Source organism: Ammospiza caudacuta, chromosome 24 (assembly GCF_027887145.1).
Source record: "Ammospiza caudacuta isolate bAmmCau1 chromosome 24, bAmmCau1.pri, whole genome shotgun sequence".
Lineage (NCBI taxonomy): Eukaryota > Metazoa > Chordata > Aves > Passeriformes > Passerellidae > Ammospiza > Ammospiza caudacuta.
The window spans coordinates 4,151,718-4,170,289 of record NC_080616.1 but is presented as its reverse complement, the minus strand read 5'-3'; the positions used below and the strand labels follow the sequence as shown (position 1 = coordinate 4,170,289).

The window sequence follows — 18,572 nt, the reverse complement described above, 5'->3', positions numbered from 1 at the left end:
CAAAGGCACAGGGGGCTTGGGCTCTGTGCCAAGCTCTCTGAGCCCCCAGGGCAGGGGCTATAGCCCTCCAGGGCAGCCAGAGGGATTTCCTGGGTTCTGAGTGTCCCACCAGGGTGGGAGTCTGGACAGTCTGGATGGCTGGAGTGGGCTGGCAGGACGCTGGTGCCCAGCTAGGGCTGGTGTGTCTGCCCCAAACACCCAGAGCTGCATGGCTGCGGGGCCAGCCAAGGACTGCTGGTAACAACAGACGAGGATTGTCGGTGATAACCGTGAGACAGAACAAGATGTGGCTGGAGAAGGGACCGTGTGGACATAGGGCAGTATTTTTCCAGAAAGGTCTAAGACAGTGCACTGTGTATGAGATCCAATGTGCACGGCAAGTGACAAACCCATCCCAGAGCTTGTGCCCCAGGAGGGTCAGGCAGACCAGTGACGGAACCAGCACTGGAGATCTGCTTTCCTTTTTTTCTCTTTTCCTTTCCTGGTATTTTTTGGGTCTTTTTAAATTTTCCTTCTCTTCTCTTCTCTTCTCTTCTCTTCTCTTCTCTTCTCTTCTCTTCTCTTCTCTTCTCTTCTCTTCTCTTCTCTTCTCTTCTCTTCTCTTCTCTTCTCTTCCTCTCTTCTCTTCCCCCCCTTTTTTCCCTTCCCTTCCCTTCCTCTTTAACTCCATTTATCTTTTATCTCTCCCCTCTCCCGTGTGCTCACAATCCCCGTCAGTCACTCACACCCAACTCCCCAAACCCCTAAACCCCTTCTCCATTTTCCGCTGCCCCTCCGCCTCTCCCGCCGCCGCCATCGCCTCCCCTCATACCTGCTCCCCCCCGCCCCTCAGTGGTTCCTCCCGCCCCTCAATGGTTCCGCGGTTCCCCCCCCGGCCCGCGGCGCGGTGGTGGCGGCCGGTGACGCGGGAGCCATGGCGGCCATGGCGGCGCTGCCCCCGGGGCCGCTGTCGCCGCCTGGCGGGGGCGCGGCGGACGCGGCGGGGCCTGAGGGCGCCGAGGGCCTGTTCGTGCTGCTGGGCGCGGGGCTCGCCGCCGCCAGCCACCCCCTGCTCTACGTCAAGCTGCTTGTGCAGGTCCGCTTTGGGGGGGGGACGGTGTGGTGGGGGTACCGTGTGTAACGGGAGGGGTGAATCCGGGATAACGGGAGGATTTGTGGATAGTGCTCCTATAGAGGCCTCCGTGCGCTGGGGGGTCACTGTTTGTGCAGCCCTACCCGGTATAACGGGGCCCCCTGTGCGGTGGGGGCACCTATAGGATGGGGGGTACCTATAGGACGGGGGGACCTCAATGTAATTAACGGGGTGGGGTCCCTGTGGGTAACAGAGCATCGGGACCCCGGTGTAATTAACGGGGCGGGGTCCCAATGGGTAACAGAGCATCGGGACCCCGGTGGACTTAATGGAGTGGGGTCCCTGTGAGTAACGGGGGATCGGGACCCCGGTGTAATTAACGGGGTGGGGTCCCAGTGGGTAACGGGGGATCGGGACCCCGGTGTAATTAATGGGATGGGGTCCCTGTGAGTAACGGGGGATCGGGACCCCAGTATAACAGGAGGAGATATACTGGATTTCCATAGGGGCACTGGATTCCTGCAGTGCCCCCATGGAAACCCCCATGTGCTAGGGTTATATACATGGTATGTGCAGCCCCCCGTTACAGTGGGACCCCCTGTGCAATGGGGGTATCTACAGAATGGGGGGCACCTATAGAATGGGGGACCCCTGTGTGGGATGGGGGATTGAGACCCCACTGTTACAGGTGGGAGTGGATTCCTGGTTCGTGCCCCTGTGGAGGCTTTGGGCACCTATAGAATGGGGGACCCCCATGGGTAATGTAACGGGGTGCAGTCCCTGTGTGGGATGGGGGATTGGGACCCCACTGTCACAGGTGGGAGTGGATTCCTGGTTCGTGCCCCTGTAGAGGACTCCCTGCCCTGGGGGTCACTGTACATGCAGCCCCCCCATTATAAGGGACCCCCTGAGCACTTACAGAATGAGGGACCTGTGGGTAATGGAGTGCCCCATATGTAAGGGAATGGGGTCCCCTATACACTGGTGGACCTATATAAAAATGGGGTCCCATATAATAGGAGGGTGAGGATGCCTTCTACAATAGGGGCACCATATATAGGGAATAGGGGACACCATACAGTGGGGGCTCCTTTGTAGTGGGGCATTTGGATCCCTCCTATGACAGGGAATGGGGACACCCAGCAATCTGGGAACCCCTATAAAATTACCCCTCTGCCATGGGGCCTCCCATATAAGAAGGGATAGGAAACCTCAAAACCCTCTCAGTAACAGGGAGCTCCTAAAATTGGAGGGTGGAGGACCCTCTGTAACCTAGGCACCCCATAAGAAGGGGAAAGGAGTGTCTGAGAGTGATGGGGGGATACTGGGATCAGTCCTCTTCATCCCAGGGACTTTGGGAACACCAGAACAGAGATCTGCTCACGAGCTTTCTCTCTCAGGTTGGCCATGAGCCACTACCTCCAACCATTGGCAGAAATGTGCTGGGGAGGAAGGTCCTGTACCTGCCTGGCTTCTTCACCTATGGTGAGTGACTGTCCCTCCCTGCCAGCACGAGGTCCTGCCCTCCTGGAGTCAGGGCTGGGAGCTGCCAGGCAGCCTGAGCTGACCCCAGCAGCACTCCCACATCCCCTTGGGATCATCCTGAGGCTCCAGTGAGGCATAAACCACCACAACTCCTTGCAAGGCTGTCACATTCATGTACCTCTTGCTGGGGGTGTTGGTGCTGCATCGTGTTCCTGTGGCACATTGCTCTGGGTTTGCACCATGGTGGAGGGGTTTGGGGGCTTTTAGGTGCTGTAGGTTTGTTGCAGGAGGTTTTTGTGTGTTTTGGAGGTTGCAAAATACTTTCCTTCTGCTCCAAAACAGCCCTGGAATAACCTGCCCCCTGCCCTGCTCATTTGTGTTATAGATGGAGCCCTAAAAAGGGACAGAAATACCAAGAAAAGGGCAGGTAATATATTTAGAAGGAAAGAAAATCAGTAGTTTCCTCTTTTGTGGGTGGAGCAGCATGGGAGAGGTGGGTGAATACTTTGTGACCTGCTGTCACAGCAGGCTTGCTGTGTGGAAGGGGAATGCACTGTCCTGGCAGCTGAGCTGGGCCAATCCCAAAATCTGCCAGTGGTGCCCATGGGGTGGAACCAGCACAGGAGCAGGATGAGAGCCCTGGAAGCCCATCCTGGGACACCCAGGGCTGGAAATGCTCCAGTGCTGCCCTTTGGAAGATGCAATTTCCAGAGATATGGGCAGAGTTGGGTGATGGAGAGGTGCAGAGCCTGCCTGGCTTTGCTTGGACAGCACAGAACAGGGACAGGAGCAGTCAGTAGCCACCAGCACACAGTGGGTTCTATCCTACCTTGTTATATGTGGGAGAAATGGGATCTCTGGGCTTTTTTTGCAACTGGAGACCTGAGGAAGTTTGCCTGGGAGAAGGTGGTGGGGCAGGAACTGAACGTGGGTTTGTGAGATCCATATGAACCCTCCTGGGGTGGAGGGAGGAGGTGACAGCACAGAGCACATGGGATGATCCCCCCTGCCTGGTTCAGTCCAAACTGCCTTGGAGCCCTTTCAGGTGAGCAAAACCATCAAAAAGACAAAAAATAGCCCAAAATATTGCAGCTGTCCTTCCAGATTAGCCAGATGGCAGAGTAAGAATTCTTGTCCTCCAGTGAGAAGTTTCTTTAGGACTGTACAATGAGTCACTTACTGTGGGGCCATGGAGTGCTGAGCTGAGCCTGGTGTGGTTTCAGCTGAGCCCTGGGGGTGTTTGGGGTGCTCTCCATGTCCCCTTCCCTGCTGACAGTACCCTGGTGTTGTCCCTCCCAGCCAGACACATCGTGGAAGTGGATGGGAAGAGAGGCCTCTTCCGTGGCCTCACCCCTCGCCTCATCTCAAGCACTTTATCAACCATCACCAGGGGGAGTGTGAAGAAGGTAAAGGTCAGCTTCTCTCCATTAATCACCTGCAGGGGCAGTGCTACTGCAGCAAGAGCTGCACAGGAGGACTGATACATCCATCCTCAAAGCATTTTTTAATTTATAAACCATTTTAATTTGATTTGGCATCCCTGTACCTTGTATCCTCTGTCTGCAGTTTTGTGACTCCTCTATTCCTCTGTTTTACTTTCCATCCTTTCTTCTCCTGTGTTTTTTTCTTGCCTGTTTGTCTTGCCTTTGCATCTAGAGTCTAGAGCACAGTTTTTTGTAGTTTCTCCCATCCTCAGACATTGTGGGTCAGGATCTCCATCAGTTCTGAGCATGTCGCTTCCCTCTCCACTCAGGCTTTTCCACTGGAAGACATGGAGCATGTGTCTAACAAGGATGATGTGAAAACTTCACTTAGGAAAGTGGTCAGAGAGGTGAGAAGTAGATATTGCCCATTCATGAGTGGCTGGGGACATCCCTGGGGACGTGGATGAGATCACTTGGAGAGAAACTGGAGTGAGAAGTTTGTGGTGAGAAATTTGTGGATTTGTTTGTCTGTCAGTTTAGTGGCCATTCTGTGTCAATCCATTAAATAATTCACAGGGGCAGAGGTTCACCACAAGAACAGATCTCAAAAGAGAGACCCAAAATGTGTGAGGGAAAGGGAGCAGGTGGAGCACACAGCTTTTCTCACAGTATTTTCTCCTCCCTTCCCAGACATCCCACGAGATGATGATGCAGTGTGTGTCCCGGGTTGTGTCACACCCCCTGCACGGTGAGTCCTGTGCCCTGGCTGGCAGCTCCCTCCAGGCTGGGCATCACCCCAAACCCTGCACACTCAGGGGGATGGTTCTTATACTTCTCTATCATAGGAGGCTGATGCTGGGGTTTGCCTTCAGGCACAAACACAGCTGAGCAAGAGTTTCTCTCTTGCCACTCATCCAGGACCTTGTCCTAGAGATCCCATTGGGGTTAGAGCCAGTAGCAGCTTTCCAGTGCCTAAAGGTGCTCCAAGAGAGCTGGAGAGGGACTTTGGATGAGGGCATGGAGACACAGGACACAGGGAATGGCTTCCCACTGCTGGAGAGCTGGGTTAGATGGGATTTTGGGAATAAATCTTCTCTGTGAGGGTGGGGAGGCCTTGGCACAGAGAAGCTGTGGCTGCCCCATGCCTGGAAGTGTCCAAGGCCAGGCTGGACAGGGCTTGGAGCAACCTAGGACAGTGGAAGGTGTCCCTGCCTATGCCAGGGAGTTTGGGAAAATATAGATCTTTTGGAAAAAGTTAGGGACTTGACAGATCCCTTCCAACCCAAACCTCTCTGTGATCCTCTGAAATCCTTCCCACCACTTACAGGCTCAGGAAAGGCCCCAGTTTCTAATGAGTCTTGCAGTGCTGATGACCACTGAGAGGAGCTGGAGATGCTGTGAGTTGAGGGAGAGCAGAAGGGTCATGTTTCATTTCCCTTGACATCCAGTACAACCCAAAGTGGATTTGTTTGTCTATCAGCCCTGTGTTTCTTTCCTCCCAGTGATCTCCATGCGCTGCATGGTCCAGTTCGTGGGCCGGGAAGTCAAATACAGGTGAGTGGCTGCACCTGGGGAGGCTCTGGAATGCCAGGTACTGATTCCAGATCAAATATAGGGTGCTCTGGGATGGTCCCTGTGAGTGGGGCATGGCTGTGAGTGGAGCAGGCTGCTCACAACCCTCCACCTCCCAGGGAAGTGGTCTGGAAAAAGCTGCCACATTCCCTTCCATCCACATGAAATAAACACTGCTGGTGGCCTAATGGAACTTAATGGTGGCTCCCATGCCATGGGGAATAGGGTTATCCAGGAGGCTTGAGAGGCTGAAAAGTTAATCTGAGCTGTGCTTAGAGGGTGGGTGACTGGGGCTTTAAAGGATGTGGAAGGCTGGGCTCTGTCCCTGATGTGCCTCTGTTCCACCTTGTGCCTGTTTGAGGCTGTATCACCTCTTGCTGAGTCTTCTTCCTTTTTCCTTTGCCTATTAATGGAAAGAGAAGGCAGCAGGGAGGCAGAGTGGGTAACACAAAGCTTTGCTGCAGCCCTGCTTAGTCTGTAAAATTTTTCCAGGCCTTTTGCAGTACCAGCTGCCTCTCTGCAGGGCAGAACTGCCTGTGGAGCAATGTGGAGGCACACTAGACAGGATTGCAGCCAGCCCACAACAGCCAGCTCGAGTTCCCAAAGGCAGACAGGGTTCTTGGGCTTAGAATCATCCAAATCAACCCATATCACACAACACCTGTACCCACTCACAAAGCCTCACAGAGCTCTTGTGCCTTCAGCACTGGACAGTTGTGTGCAGCTTGTTCTGCTGGTGTCACTGCAGACTGGCAGAGCACAGACACGACCTTCCTTTCCTCCAACCTGCCTGGTGTGAGGAGAACAGGCAGAACGAGCTGCTGGAATGATGGTTGAGGGCTGCAGGATGCATGTGAAGCTGCACAGGGCAGAGGTGGAACCACTCTGCACACTCACAGCTCTTTTCCTTTCTTGGCAGCGGTGTGTTCAGTGCCATTGGCAGGATATTTAAGGAAGAAGGGATCCTGGGATTCTTTGTGTAAGTGAATTGTTGTTTAAATACCTTCTCCCATAGCCTGAAGGCACTGATGGCTCTGCTGGCAGCTTTGCCACCCCCACCTGGAGTCACACTGAGCTGAAACCTTGTCTGACCAAGGGACTCCCACAGTTAAATCTGTGCCTTTGACAGCAATCCAGGTTGACCATTGAGTTTGCCCCAGATCTTATCTTCAATCAAACCTTCAGAGCCCAGAGCAAGCTGTGTTTTTTCTTATCTTTCTTTTTCCCTTGGTGCTTCTTTGTGTTTCAGTGAAGGGCCATTTAAAGCATTGTTTGTGCAACAGGCCCCAAGATCAAGTGCAACAATAAGTTCCCTTGTTGAAATGAAAGCCAGGCCCTGGATAAGCAGCAAATTGCTCTGCAGAGCACCGTGGGTGCTTGTAATGAGCAGGTTTACCTGTGTGGCTGGAGTGTGGTGGTGCCTGGACCAGGAGGAGCTGAAAGATGTTTCCAGCTGCTTTCAGAGCCTGGCAAATTGGTGCATCACTGAAATGGAAGTTTAGTGGACACCTTTTTGCTTGAACCCTTAATTAATGCTTCCTGCCTTTCTTTTTCACATCTACATAAAACAGAACCACCTGCTGTCTCTGCTCGTGGTGGGGAGATAACTCAATTTATTATGTCAATAATAGTAAAGGCAGCTCTGGAATTTCAGTAGGGATTTCCAGGATGCCTTTGGCTCTGCACTCACAAAATATGGGCCTCCAGATGAAACCTGAATGCATGAGGAAGAGGGAAAGAATCACAAGGGGTCTCACCCTGTCCTTCCCCAAGGGGAAATGGCCAGGGATCTGCACCCATTGAGGGTCACTGCTTCTTCCTTTGGCAGCCCACAGCTTCTCAGCTGAGCTGTGCAGCTCCAAATCTGCTCCACTCAATACAGGATGGTCCCTGTGAGTGGGGCATGGCTGGAGCAGGCTGCTCACAACCCTCCACCTCCCAGGGAAGTGATTGAAAGAAGCCACCACATTCCCTTCCATCCACATGGAAATAAACACTGCTGGTGGCCTAATGAAACTTAATGGTTCTCAGGAAAGGCTTTAACACAACCCCAATTGTCTCAGGAGGGCTCTGAAGTTCTACATGCTCTACAACCCTGTTAGGAAATCCCACTGCTGTGAGGGGAGCACAAACTGCATCTGAAGGGCCAAACTGCTGATTTTCTCCTCTGAGCCCTGGTGCAATCCCAGCACATCCACTGCCCTAAAATCATGGCAGGGCACTTGTTTCTCATGGCCTTATAACAGTGGCACACACTCTCTGAGTCTTCTCTCACACTCTCTGGGTGTGTGCCTGGCTGGAGATAAAGGCTTTGCAAGGATGGGTTTATCTCCCTTCCCCTCATATCTGCAGCAGGCTCCTGCCAGCCCAGGGAGGTGTTCCCTGAGCTCCAAAGCTGCTGGGCATGGTCAGTTCAAACTTGGCTTGTCCCAGGTCCCTTGCACTGGGGTTTCTGCTGTTGGGTCACATTGCTGTACATCATTGAGGCTTCCTCCTCTGCCTGCTGCTGTTCCAGCTTTTCATCATCTTCCAAAGATATTCCCAGTTCAGATCTTGGACATCTCAGCAGGTGTGAGAATTGCAGCACTCACTTTTTTATGTCAATAGTAGTAAAGGCAGTGCTGGAATTCCAGGAGGGGTTTTCAGGGCTGATGCCTTTGGCTTGTTGGTTTTTTTTAGTTATTTTCTGCAGCTCTCAGACCCCTGGTTTCCAGTCATCAGCTCAGGGCCAGCAGCTGTCATTACTTTGGAGGGGAGAAAGGGATGGGATCCTTATTGGAAGTGGAATAAACAGTCTGACTCCCTCTCAACAGTTGGGTGAGGTTTTCCTTCTGGGGCTGCCTTGGCACAGCCCTTTGCTTCTGGAATTTATTAGGCTCTGTTGTATCTGCAGCAGCTCAGGAGCTTCAGACTTAACTTTGAGTTACAGAAAGGATGGATTTTTTACAAAGGCTGAAAGCCAAACACAAAGCAGAACATCTCTTTGGGGCCAGAGAGCTTTGATTTCTTTGTCCTGTCTGCTGCTCTCATGTATCACATCTTTGAAGCCAGGGAATTTTCTGCTGAAGGTTTCTGCTGTGCCTGGCCCCTGAGACCTCAGCTGCATCCCCAGGGCTGCTGGGGCCTTAACAATGCTCAGGTTGTTCCCAAAACCAGTCCCAGCTGCTGCTTTGGTGCTGCAGCAACCACAGCAGGAAACAAACTGGTCCTTTGCTCCGAGGAGGCAGCATGGTGGTGTTTGGAAAGAAACAAAAGACTCAGATTAACGTGGCTGGAGGGGGCTCTTGGCAGCTCAGCAAACACTCCTGTGGCTCTTGACAGGCTTCTTTTCAGAGCTGACCACATCTGCTGGTGAAACACAGGTTTGACACACACCTGGATCCTTTTGCAGTGGAACAACCCCTGCAAAAGCAGGAAACCCTGCACTGCTGCAGCAGAGAAAACTGGAGAAACCCTCTGGAATATTTTATTAAAGTTTTAGTGCTGTTATCTGCAAAAGCTGGCAGTGCTGGTGCTGCTGGGAGCTCCAGTGTATCAGTGGGTGGCATTAACCAAAGAACTCTGCTCCTGGGGGCAGCAGGGACTGGGAAAAATCAATGTTCCCCCAGTTACTCCCATTTCTCAGTGGAGCAGGTTGTGCAGGAATAACCCCTCTCATTTTGATTTCTAAAAGGAGAGAGATTCCACAAAGAGATGAACTTCTCATTGTGCATCCAAAAGAGCATCTTCAGAAATGGAAATCACTTCATCTGTGTCTCACTTGGGTTTCTCAGCAGCAGGAACAAGGGGAATTGAATCATGCCCAAAAAAATCCCCCAAAAAATTCAGCCAGAGCAGCACGAGTAGTACCAAGTTTGAAGGCTGAGAGAGCTCTTCCCTGAAATTTCCCTTTTCCCTTCCTCCCAAAGTAGAAATTCCATTTGGGGGGAGTGGAGTTCCTCTGAGCTGGTGGAGGGAAGGAGGGCTGGGCATCTCAGGAGGTGCCACTGGGACCCTCCTGCACCTCACACCCTCTTTTTGCCCTTGCAGTGGGTTAGTCCCTCACGTCCTGGGGGATGTCATCTTCCTCTGGTGCTGCAACCTCCTGGCTCACTTCATCAACACCTACGCTGTGGACGACAACGTGAGTGGAAGTGCCCGAGGGAGGGCTTGGGGTCTGGAGCAAGCAGCTGCAGTGGGGAGGGATTCCTGGGGAGCAGGGGCTGACTTAGTACAGACCCCAGGCTTTGGGGACATCCCTGTGAGAGTGCTGGGGGCTCTGTGTCTGCTCAGGGCTGTGCTTCACCTTTGGGTGATCACAGTTCCCCAAATGCCTTCCCAGACTCTCAGCTGGAATGCAGCTGCTCTCTGTTGCTTTCTGCCTCCTCCCCTGCCCCTCACCTCAGGCGGTGTCACACAGTGACAGTGCCAGCCTGGTGTCATCCCCTGCTCCACAACGCCTTTGGTTTCTCTCTGCAGTTCAGCCAGGCCTCGGTGATCCGGAGCTACACCAAGTTCGTGATGGGGGTATGTAGGAGCTGCTGTGTCCTTTCCCCTCCTCCTGCCACCTCTGGGCTCAGAGCTCCTGCCCTGGGGACACAGGCTGCTCTGTACATGACATCCCTTATCCAAGGATAATTCTGCTAACATGCAAAAGCTGGAAATAGCGTTTTTGACATGGGGAGCTTTAGAGAGGCTGCTGCTTTTCTGTGCTTTCAGATCGCTGTGAGCATGCTGACCTACCCGTTCCTTCTCGTGGGAGATCTCATGGCAGTGAACAACTGCGGGTATGTCCTTCACACTGAGATCTAAAGCCTTTCTTTTCCTTTCTTGCAGCCCCTTGTTGTCTGAATGGGCTGCTAACGACCGTAAAGCTTTCCTCCAGCCCCGTAAACTCTGTGGCACCTCGCAGAGCTGGCTCGTATCCTCTCCCAGGTTGCTTATAATTTTAGATCAGAGGGCACAGACACGAGCAGCAGAAAAGCTCAGGTGGTGAGAAATCGGGAGAGTTGTGGTGGTCTGAGCTGAGCAGGAGGCACAGGGATCAAAGGGACAGTGCTGGCTCCAGGGAGCAGCACGAGGGAAGCAGAGCTCTTATGGCAGCAGACAGGAGCAGGACCAAGCTTGCCTTCCCAATCGCACCGCTGCAAGTCTTCTGCATTTTTTTTTGCTCATGGGAACGGGATCCGAGTCTGGTGCCGTGTTTTCTCAGTATCTGCTGGCTTTTGAAAGTGTAGATACGGTCCTGGACTCTCAAAGTCTCCAGGTAACGCTCCTTGTTTGTGCACTCCAGGGGTAATTAAATTACAGATCTGCTGCATTGTAAATAACGAGCTGTCACTTGGCTGCCAGCCCGGTGTGGACACTGTCCCCGTGTCCTCGTTCACACCTCCTGCTGCTCTTTTGTTACCTGTGCGGGTAAGGTGACACATCCACCTCAGCCGTTCCCTGTTGCCCTGCAGGTTGCGCGCCGGCCTCCCTCCCTACGCTCCTGCCTTTGCATCCTGGATCCACTGCTGGAGGTACCTCAGTGCTCAGGTGAGGGAGCAGGGCACACACGGGGCTTTGGGCTCCCTCTGCTCCTTTCCCAAGTCTCCAGCGTTCCCCAAAAGTGCCTGTGCTGCATCCTTGCTGTGCTCTGTAACCTGCTTTTGTCCCTCCAGTTGTGGCACTGGTACCAGCATGGCAGTGCTGCATCCTTGCCATGCTCTGTAACCTGCTTCTATCCCTCCAGTTGTGGCACTGGTACCAGCCTGGCAGTGCTGCTGTGCTCTGTAACCTGCTTTTGTCCCTCCAGTTGTGGCACTGGTACCAGCATGGCAGTGCTGCATCCTTGCCATGCTCTGTAGCCTGCTTCTGTCCCTCCAGTTGTGGCACTGGTACCAGCCTGGCAGTGCTGCTGTGCTCTGTAACCTGCTTTTGTCCCTCCAGTTGTGACACTGGTACCAGCATGGCAATGCTGCATCCTTGCTGTGCTTTGTAGCCTGCTTCTATCCCTCCAGTTGTGGCACAGATACCAGCTTGGCAGCGCTGCTGTGCCCCTTGCACACCCCAAGCTTGCAGCCTGTGAGCTTCTATCCCGTGCATTTCACACAGCAGAGTCTGTGCCCCTCTGCATGTCACCCCTGGAGGAAATGCTCACCTCAGCACCCACAGGGCTGGAACCTCACTTTGCCCAGCCTTGCAGCCCTGCCATGGGCATGGAGTGGGGCCCTGCTGAAGCAGCTGCAGCTCCCTGGGCAGGTCTGAGGCTGCCCTGACCCCGGGCTCTCCTCCTCAGGGGCAGCTGTTCCGTGGCTCCAGCCTCCTGTTCCGCAGGGCGCCCGTCCCAGCCTCCTTCCCCATGGACTGACGCCTCGGCAGGGACAGCTCATCAGCCTGGACTCCTCAAGAAACCCCCAGCTTGTTTCGATATCTGTACATTTCTATTTTCTGATCCAAAGTCCATGGTGCCAGAACTGACACCTCCTCCAGCAAGACCAGGAACAGACTTCTGGACATCTGGCTCAGGCTCCAGCTGCACCAAAGCTCCATCCTCGTGGCTGTCTCAACTGGGGTGTATAGCAGAGAGAGCAGAAAGCTGTTGTCTCTTTAGTCCAGGCTGTAGCTCTGGAGTTGCTGGGGAAGTTCAGGAATCCAGAAAATGCCCAGGTACTAAAGGAGCCAGCCATGAGCTGCAGGGACAAAAGACTGCTTTGTTCTGCCTGAGCTGATAAGCAGCAGGAGATCCAAGGTCACCTCCCTGGGAAGGTTATGCCCGGTGACAGCTCCTGCCTCATCCTTTCTGGAGAGAGCACCTTGGCCTGGCAGGTAGCTCATCCTGGGCAAGATCAACCTGGCATCCATATTCAAGGTTTGAGGGTACCCGATCACCCAGGAACATCCCACCTCCCACGGGCATGAAAATGAAATTATAGGATCAAAACAGGGAAGGGAAACAGATCCCACTGCAAAGAACAGCAGAGTCCCAAAGAGACAGGTCCAGCCCAGCTCAGGGCAGTGATGGGATGTGGACACAGAGAGCCCTTGGGAAGGGACATGTGCTGCCAGTGGTGCTGCTTTGGGCAGGATTTCAGTCATGGAATGGGCTGTGTTTGGGTACAGCCAGCAGGGCTGTGGGCTGGGCAGGCAGCCTGCACACAGTGGGTGCTGGGTTGGACTGGCTTGGCTGCACTGAGGGGCATCTCCCAGCTCCTGCTCCTGTTGCTGATGGAAATGGAGCTGCTGGGATCTGAGAGCTGCTCACAAAGGGCTCTCCTGCAGCAGGGGCAGCCATCCAGGGCTGTCTGCAATGAAGGGATGCACCTTGAGCTGGCCAAAGGCTGCTGAGGCATCAGAGTTGAAGGCTCCTGGTGTCAGTGGAGCATGGCTCTGTGTGTAGCAGAGCTCACCAGGGCAGGATTGATGCTCAGCTCCCCAGACAAGACTTTCTTTGCACCAGTCTGTCCTGTGATGGCAGCCAGGCAGATTTCCCCCATTTCACTTCCCCACAAAGCAGTCTTTTGCACAGAGGTGATGCTCCCCTCCTGGGAAGAGGTTTAGCAATGCTTGAGCAGGTTCCCATGTGGGGTCACATCCTGGTCCTCTGGGGACCTGCCATCACAGGGGGCTTTTCTCCAGCAGGCAGGGTCGATGCACACCCCTGGCAGGGTTGCAGGACAGTGCTGGTGTGTGCAGGGTTGCAGGACAGTGCTGGTGTGTGTGTGCAGGCTTGCAGGACAGTGCTGGTGTGTGCAGGGAGTGGCAGCCCCCACCCAGCTCCCTTCAGTGTGGTGAAGTCAGTCCTGTCTGTCCTCCCTCGCTCCCAGTTTGTGTTACAGTTAAATAATGCATGGACCTGTTCCCTAACACCACAGATGATTTCAAAGAGGATTTAATTATGCTCCAAAATACAGTTATAAAACAACTATTGGGTGGTTTGGTTTTTTTGGGGTTTTTCTGTGATTTTATTTTTGTGTGTGATTTTTTTTTCCCCTGTATAATGTATTCCCTCAGGGAAAGTTTCTGTTTAAGACAGGCACTTCCTTTGGTCTTCTCTACAAATCAGGGGCTAAACCAGCTGTTTAAAACTCAGATTCCCCCTGATTTTCCTCACCTCCATGGAAAGTGGGCATATTTAGGCTGAGCAAACTGCAATGAGTGCACCTGGAATGAGGGTGGAGGCAGCAGAGGGCTTGGCTGCTTGAAGCAATATATTTGAAATTAGGTTTTTGGAGTTAAAATTGACCCTGAGGTCTTCTGGAAAGTGGTGATGGGGACCCTTTGCTGCTCTCAGACTGGTGAGGTGGGCTCAGCCATTCCATCTTCCCCCTCACAGCTCCATCCTTCCCTTTAACCACCTTGTTTTGTGACCTGCTCCCACACAGGGCATTGCACCTGCCAGGTCACACAGCACCTGCTCAGGAACCTTTGCCCTCCAAATTAAAGCCACCTTCTGCTGCTCACATGCCTGTCAAACCTCCTGCAGCCTCTGCACAGCCTGACTGCAAGCCCTGCAGGGAAAAGTGCTATTTCCTGTCCTTTGAGGAGTTTACCTAAGGAATTTACCTAAGGGGTTTACCTAAAGCTGCACCAGTGGATGCATCCTGCCAGTAATTTCTTCCCAGTTCATCAGGGCCCACAAACTTGGCTGAAAACCCAACAGTTGACTGTAGTTTTTGCTCAATTTAAATGAAAACCAGGTTTCAAAGCTTTCACTGCACTGCCTTACTTTGAAGCAAGGGCCTGCCATTCTTAGGATGATTGAACATTTCCTCACCTCGTCTTTCTATTCCCGATTCTTCTTGTCCTGTCCTTCATTTGAGGGGCCTCAGGACAATTTTTATTTGAGGGACAACAAGGACAAATGTCTGCACAAAAAGCAGGCAAGGAGACAACCCAAACACTGGCTGGGCATCCCTCTCCCTTAAATTGCTGCCCATTCGTCAGTGCTTGGCCCTGCAGCTGGTGCTCAGGTGAAGGGAATGGGGCCCCATTCCCACAGGAGAGGGGAACCAGGGTGGAACATGTGGCTGGGAGAACAAATGAAGGGGTGGAGGAGGAGGTTTGGGTCTGGCGCCCAGGATGGAGCCGGGGGTTTGTCCTCCTGTCTGCCCAGGAAACAGCCTCTGGTTTAAATATTGACTCTCCCTCCTGCACAAAGCCAGGCTGGGTGGGGATTGCTGCTGTTCTGTGCCCACACCGTTTATCAGCCTCCAGTGGAGAGCTGAGATTGCTGGGACTTTGGCCTCATCTGCTCCCAGCTGCCCGGGGGAGAAGGGAGGCAGCGACAGCAGCCAGGAGAGGGAATCTCAGGTCAAGGCTGGTCTGTGTCTTCCGCTGGGCATGGATGCTCGAGTCTGGCAGGATCTGGAAAGCAGCAAGATGAGCCTTTGTGCCCAGGGAAGTGCAGCTGAGCTCAGAGCCAATGTTCCATCCTCTTCTTTCCCCTGCAGAGCCGTCCTGCTGGAGACCCTTCAGTTCAGTCCAAACCCCCTCCTGGCCGTGCCGCTCTCCTGCCCTGGAGCCGGGAGGGAACATCCCAGAGAGCCCTCCCGATGCCTGGATGGTGCCTGGTGTCTCCCTGGTGTCTGGTCAGTGGGAAGGGCAGGGGCTGCCAGCCTTCCCTCCCCTGCAGCCATGGAGGGCCCCATCTTGCAGCCACGCATGAGGAAGTGCCCTGTGGCACAGCTGCCCTCGATAACGCTGTTTGCTCTGTTCTCCCGCAGCGCCGAGCTCCACGTAGGCAAATAATTCCTTAAAAAAAATATATATATATGTAAAAAAATAATAACCCTCACAGAGGAGATCCTGCTGCTGGGGTGGTGGGGCTGGCTGGTGCCAGGAAATGCTCAGGGTGGGGACTTGGACTGGACCAGCAGCGTGGTGGCCCTGGACCTGTCCCTGTCTTCACACAGCCCCATCCCCTGGGATGGCCTTCATTTGAAATAGGGGATTACAGAGGAGCCAGGTCTTCGTGGATTCCCCCCTGGATAAGGGAAATCCTGCCTGGAAACAAGGAGAAGAGGCCACAAAGAGCACAGGAGCAAAGCTCGGCACAGCAGCCTGACCTGCCACGCTGACAGGGACAGCCCCGTCCATCACTCACGGTTGGTAAGAGGATGGGAACGAGGTGGGAAAGCTGCTTTCCATGCTCCTGCTTGCCTGCTGTGGGTTTTTTAGGGTAAACTCCCTCAAATTCCCCTAAACTGAGCTGCTCTGTTCCCTCCTGGGCAGTGCTCCCAGGGGGAGCCGGTGGTGTTTCATCCCACCCTGAGGGGATCTGAGTCTTTTGGGGAAGAGGTGGCAGCACAAAGTCAGCACAAGGTCAGACTCCTTTCCCTGCAGCCACCGTGACCCCTGCACACCTCCCTCGGCACTTACAACGTGCCGGCACTTACAACTCCCCATCCCAGGGGAGAAACACGAGGGGAAAAGTCTCCCCAGCTTTAAACTTGTCCCTTCTCCCCCTGCTGTGACCCCGGGCCGGGCAGGCGTGGCGAGGGTGGGCATTGCCGTGGCTGCGGCCCTGGCTCGAGGCGCTGCCCCTCGCTGCAGACATGTGAACGCTCCCATCCCTCAGAATGGAGTTTCTCCCTCCCTGAAAAGCCGCCTGCGCTCTGCGGCCGGGCGGCTCTTGTCAGGCTGCCAGAGGAGGCCGGAGCAGCGTCACATGCAGCAAAGTTTTACAAGGCGAGCGAGCGTCTGGGGAGAGGGACGGGAGAGGGACCGACCGCCGCACGCACACACTCGGACGCGCACGCGGAGAAACCTCCTCCAGCTCTCATCCCAACGCTGATTTTTTTTCTTCCCTCCTTTTTTTTCCTTTTGTTTTTGGAAGAACAAAGACTTTGGGGTGGGTTGGCGCTGTTGTTTTTCCGGGGTTGCTGTCGGTGGATGGGGGGAGGCTGGAGGTGGAGGGGGGCAGACGGTGGCTTGAATGTGAGAAAGTCCCAAATTTCTCTGGCCGAGTTGCCGAGATCATCTGTGCAAAACTTAGAGGAGGAAAGACGGGGGGGGGGAATAATTAAAAAATAAAATATGATGACGTCACTCAGAGCAGGGGTGCCTTCCCTGCTGCCTGTCAGATGCGCCTGAAAAGAACAGGGCAATAAAACAACAGCCGCCTCTGTCTCCCTCGTTAAACACAGCACTAATTGGATGTTAATTTTTCCTTGCTCTTCTCGCTGCTCGATTGTGAGGGCTCTGCCTGGCTCTCCCTCTCCCGCTTCCTTTCTTTCCTGTTGCAATGCTCTTGGCAGCTCTGAGGGACTCCGGACTGTTCGCTCCCCTCCCGCTCGTGGACTGGAATAATTCAGGAGCTGGGAGAATTAAAAAAGACGAGGCGCGGGGGCGAACGGTTCAGAAACGGGGCGGGCGTGATGGATTTTGAGAGCTACGCTAATCTCCCCGTTTCCCGTGCATTGTCCTACCGACTTGGAGCTATTCTCTTCCCATTTGATTTCTCTTCCCTTCCTTTCCCTTTGCGTTGGGTTTGGACTGCAGGGCAAAAATATATGTTTCAAAAAAAAAAAAGGCATAAAGAAAAGGGAAAAAGGCAGGAAAAAATAGAAAAAAGACTAAAAAAAAGGGGGAAAAAAAGAAGAAAAAAGCCAAAAAAAAAAAAAAAGAGGAAAAGAAAAAAAGCCTGGTTCAATGACGACAAACCCCCAAACCTCCTCCCAGCTCCCCCCGTCTCGCCGCGCTGCCTAACCCCTGCGTGGAAACAGGCGTTTTAGGGAGCCAGAGCAGGAAGTTGTTGTTCTCTGTCTTGCCCAGGTCATCCTTCCAGGGTATGTGAGCAAGGGCGGTGGGCACGAGGGCTCAGTGGGCGCCCAGCAGCCGTCGGCCGCCACCCACGCTACCCCCGGCCGACGAGGCGGGTGAGCAGCGCAGGGGGAAAGGGGGCCGGGTGGTGTTTTGGGGGACGCAAGAGGGGCCCAAGGGACAGGATGGGTGGGGGAGCGGAGGGGAGGGAGCAGGAGGCGGAGGTGGGGGGAGAGAGCGAGAGCCGGGGAGTAAAGTCCTACCTGGGATCGGTGCCAACTTCCTGCAAAGGGTTACAGACCCGCGGCTTTGAGAGCCCACCAGAGGCGAGTGCGCTCTTGTCACGGTTCCAAGGCGAGATGAAGGCAGCGGGAACAGGTACAGCAGATGCCGAGTGGCCTCGTTTGCCCGCCGAGCGGGGCTTCGGCTCGATTTAAGCCTTGCCGACGAGGAGCCTTCGGTGCTCCCGCCGGCGGGGGCCTCACCATCCCCGCACGAGGCCACCGGGGCTGTCGGGTGCCAAGGGTGGGGTGGGTGGCTCGGTGGCGGGGGGGGTGTGTGTGCATGGCACGGGGGGGGCCTCCGCAGCTCGCTCGCCTTCTTGCCGTTTGGATTAACATGCGGAAGATGCGCCTGTCACTTTGCTTACTGTCAGCTCCGGCTCGGGGATGGGTGACGGCTTTGTTCGGCGCAGCCGGGGGAGCCGTGCCAACTCGGACTTGGCAGGCGAAGCCGGGTGGGCAGGGAGAGGGGGACGAGGGAGCGGGAACGGCTGCTGGGGCGGCTGCGGAGGGACGTGGCCGCAGGCCCGCGTCTGAGCACGGCAGCTTTCTGTTGGCGTGCGCCTCCCTCTCCCTCCCTCTCTCCCGCGCTCGCCTGCGCCCAGGCTGGTGCAGACAAAATGAAAACGTGTTTTGTTTTGGTTTTTTGGCATCTCCCCAGCAGAGCTACCAACCCCAGCTGCCCCCCCTCCGCTCCCTTTCCCAACCCGCCGTGACTCCCTTTCACAATCGGCACGACCCAGGTGCTTGGGCAGCAACAAAATAAGGCCAAAAAAACCCCCTGGCACCCAAACCACCCCCAATCTGCCACCCTGGGTAACAACTGCTCCCAACCGTCCTCCATGGCGGGTGGGTTGTTGTTTGCATGTACATATATATATTTTGTCCTCTTTTTTTTTCTGCCCCCATCGAGTCCCTCTCGCGTTGGGTGTGTGTGTTCCTATTCAAGGACCCACCACCTCCTGTCGTGCTAAAACCAGGAAGGAGGGAGCCAAGGGCTCATTTCTGCCTGGA

General features: G+C 54.4%; 1 protein-coding gene across 2 annotated transcripts; it reads left to right on the top strand.

Moving 5' to 3' along the window:
* Positions 1-910: 910 nt before the first annotated feature.
* Positions 911-13,397, top strand: MTCH1 (mitochondrial carrier 1). 2 transcript variants are annotated; one of them, XM_058819342.1, is made up of 12 exons: positions 911-1,075; positions 2,473-2,557; positions 3,857-3,963; positions 4,311-4,388; positions 4,672-4,729; positions 5,484-5,535; positions 6,473-6,532; positions 9,583-9,676; positions 10,012-10,059; positions 10,252-10,319; positions 10,995-11,070; positions 11,813-13,397. In XM_058819342.1, exons 1-12 carry the CDS (start codon positions 914-916, stop codon positions 11,882-11,884), a joined length of 960 nt encoding a protein of 319 aa, XP_058675325.1. In that variant the 5' UTR covers positions 911-913; the 3' UTR covers positions 11,885-13,397. The 2 variants fall into 2 exon arrangements, with proteins under 2 accessions (XP_058675325.1, XP_058675324.1); XM_058819341.1 differs by having other exon boundaries at positions 3,857-3,969.
* Positions 13,398-18,572: the final 5,175 nt, after the last annotated feature.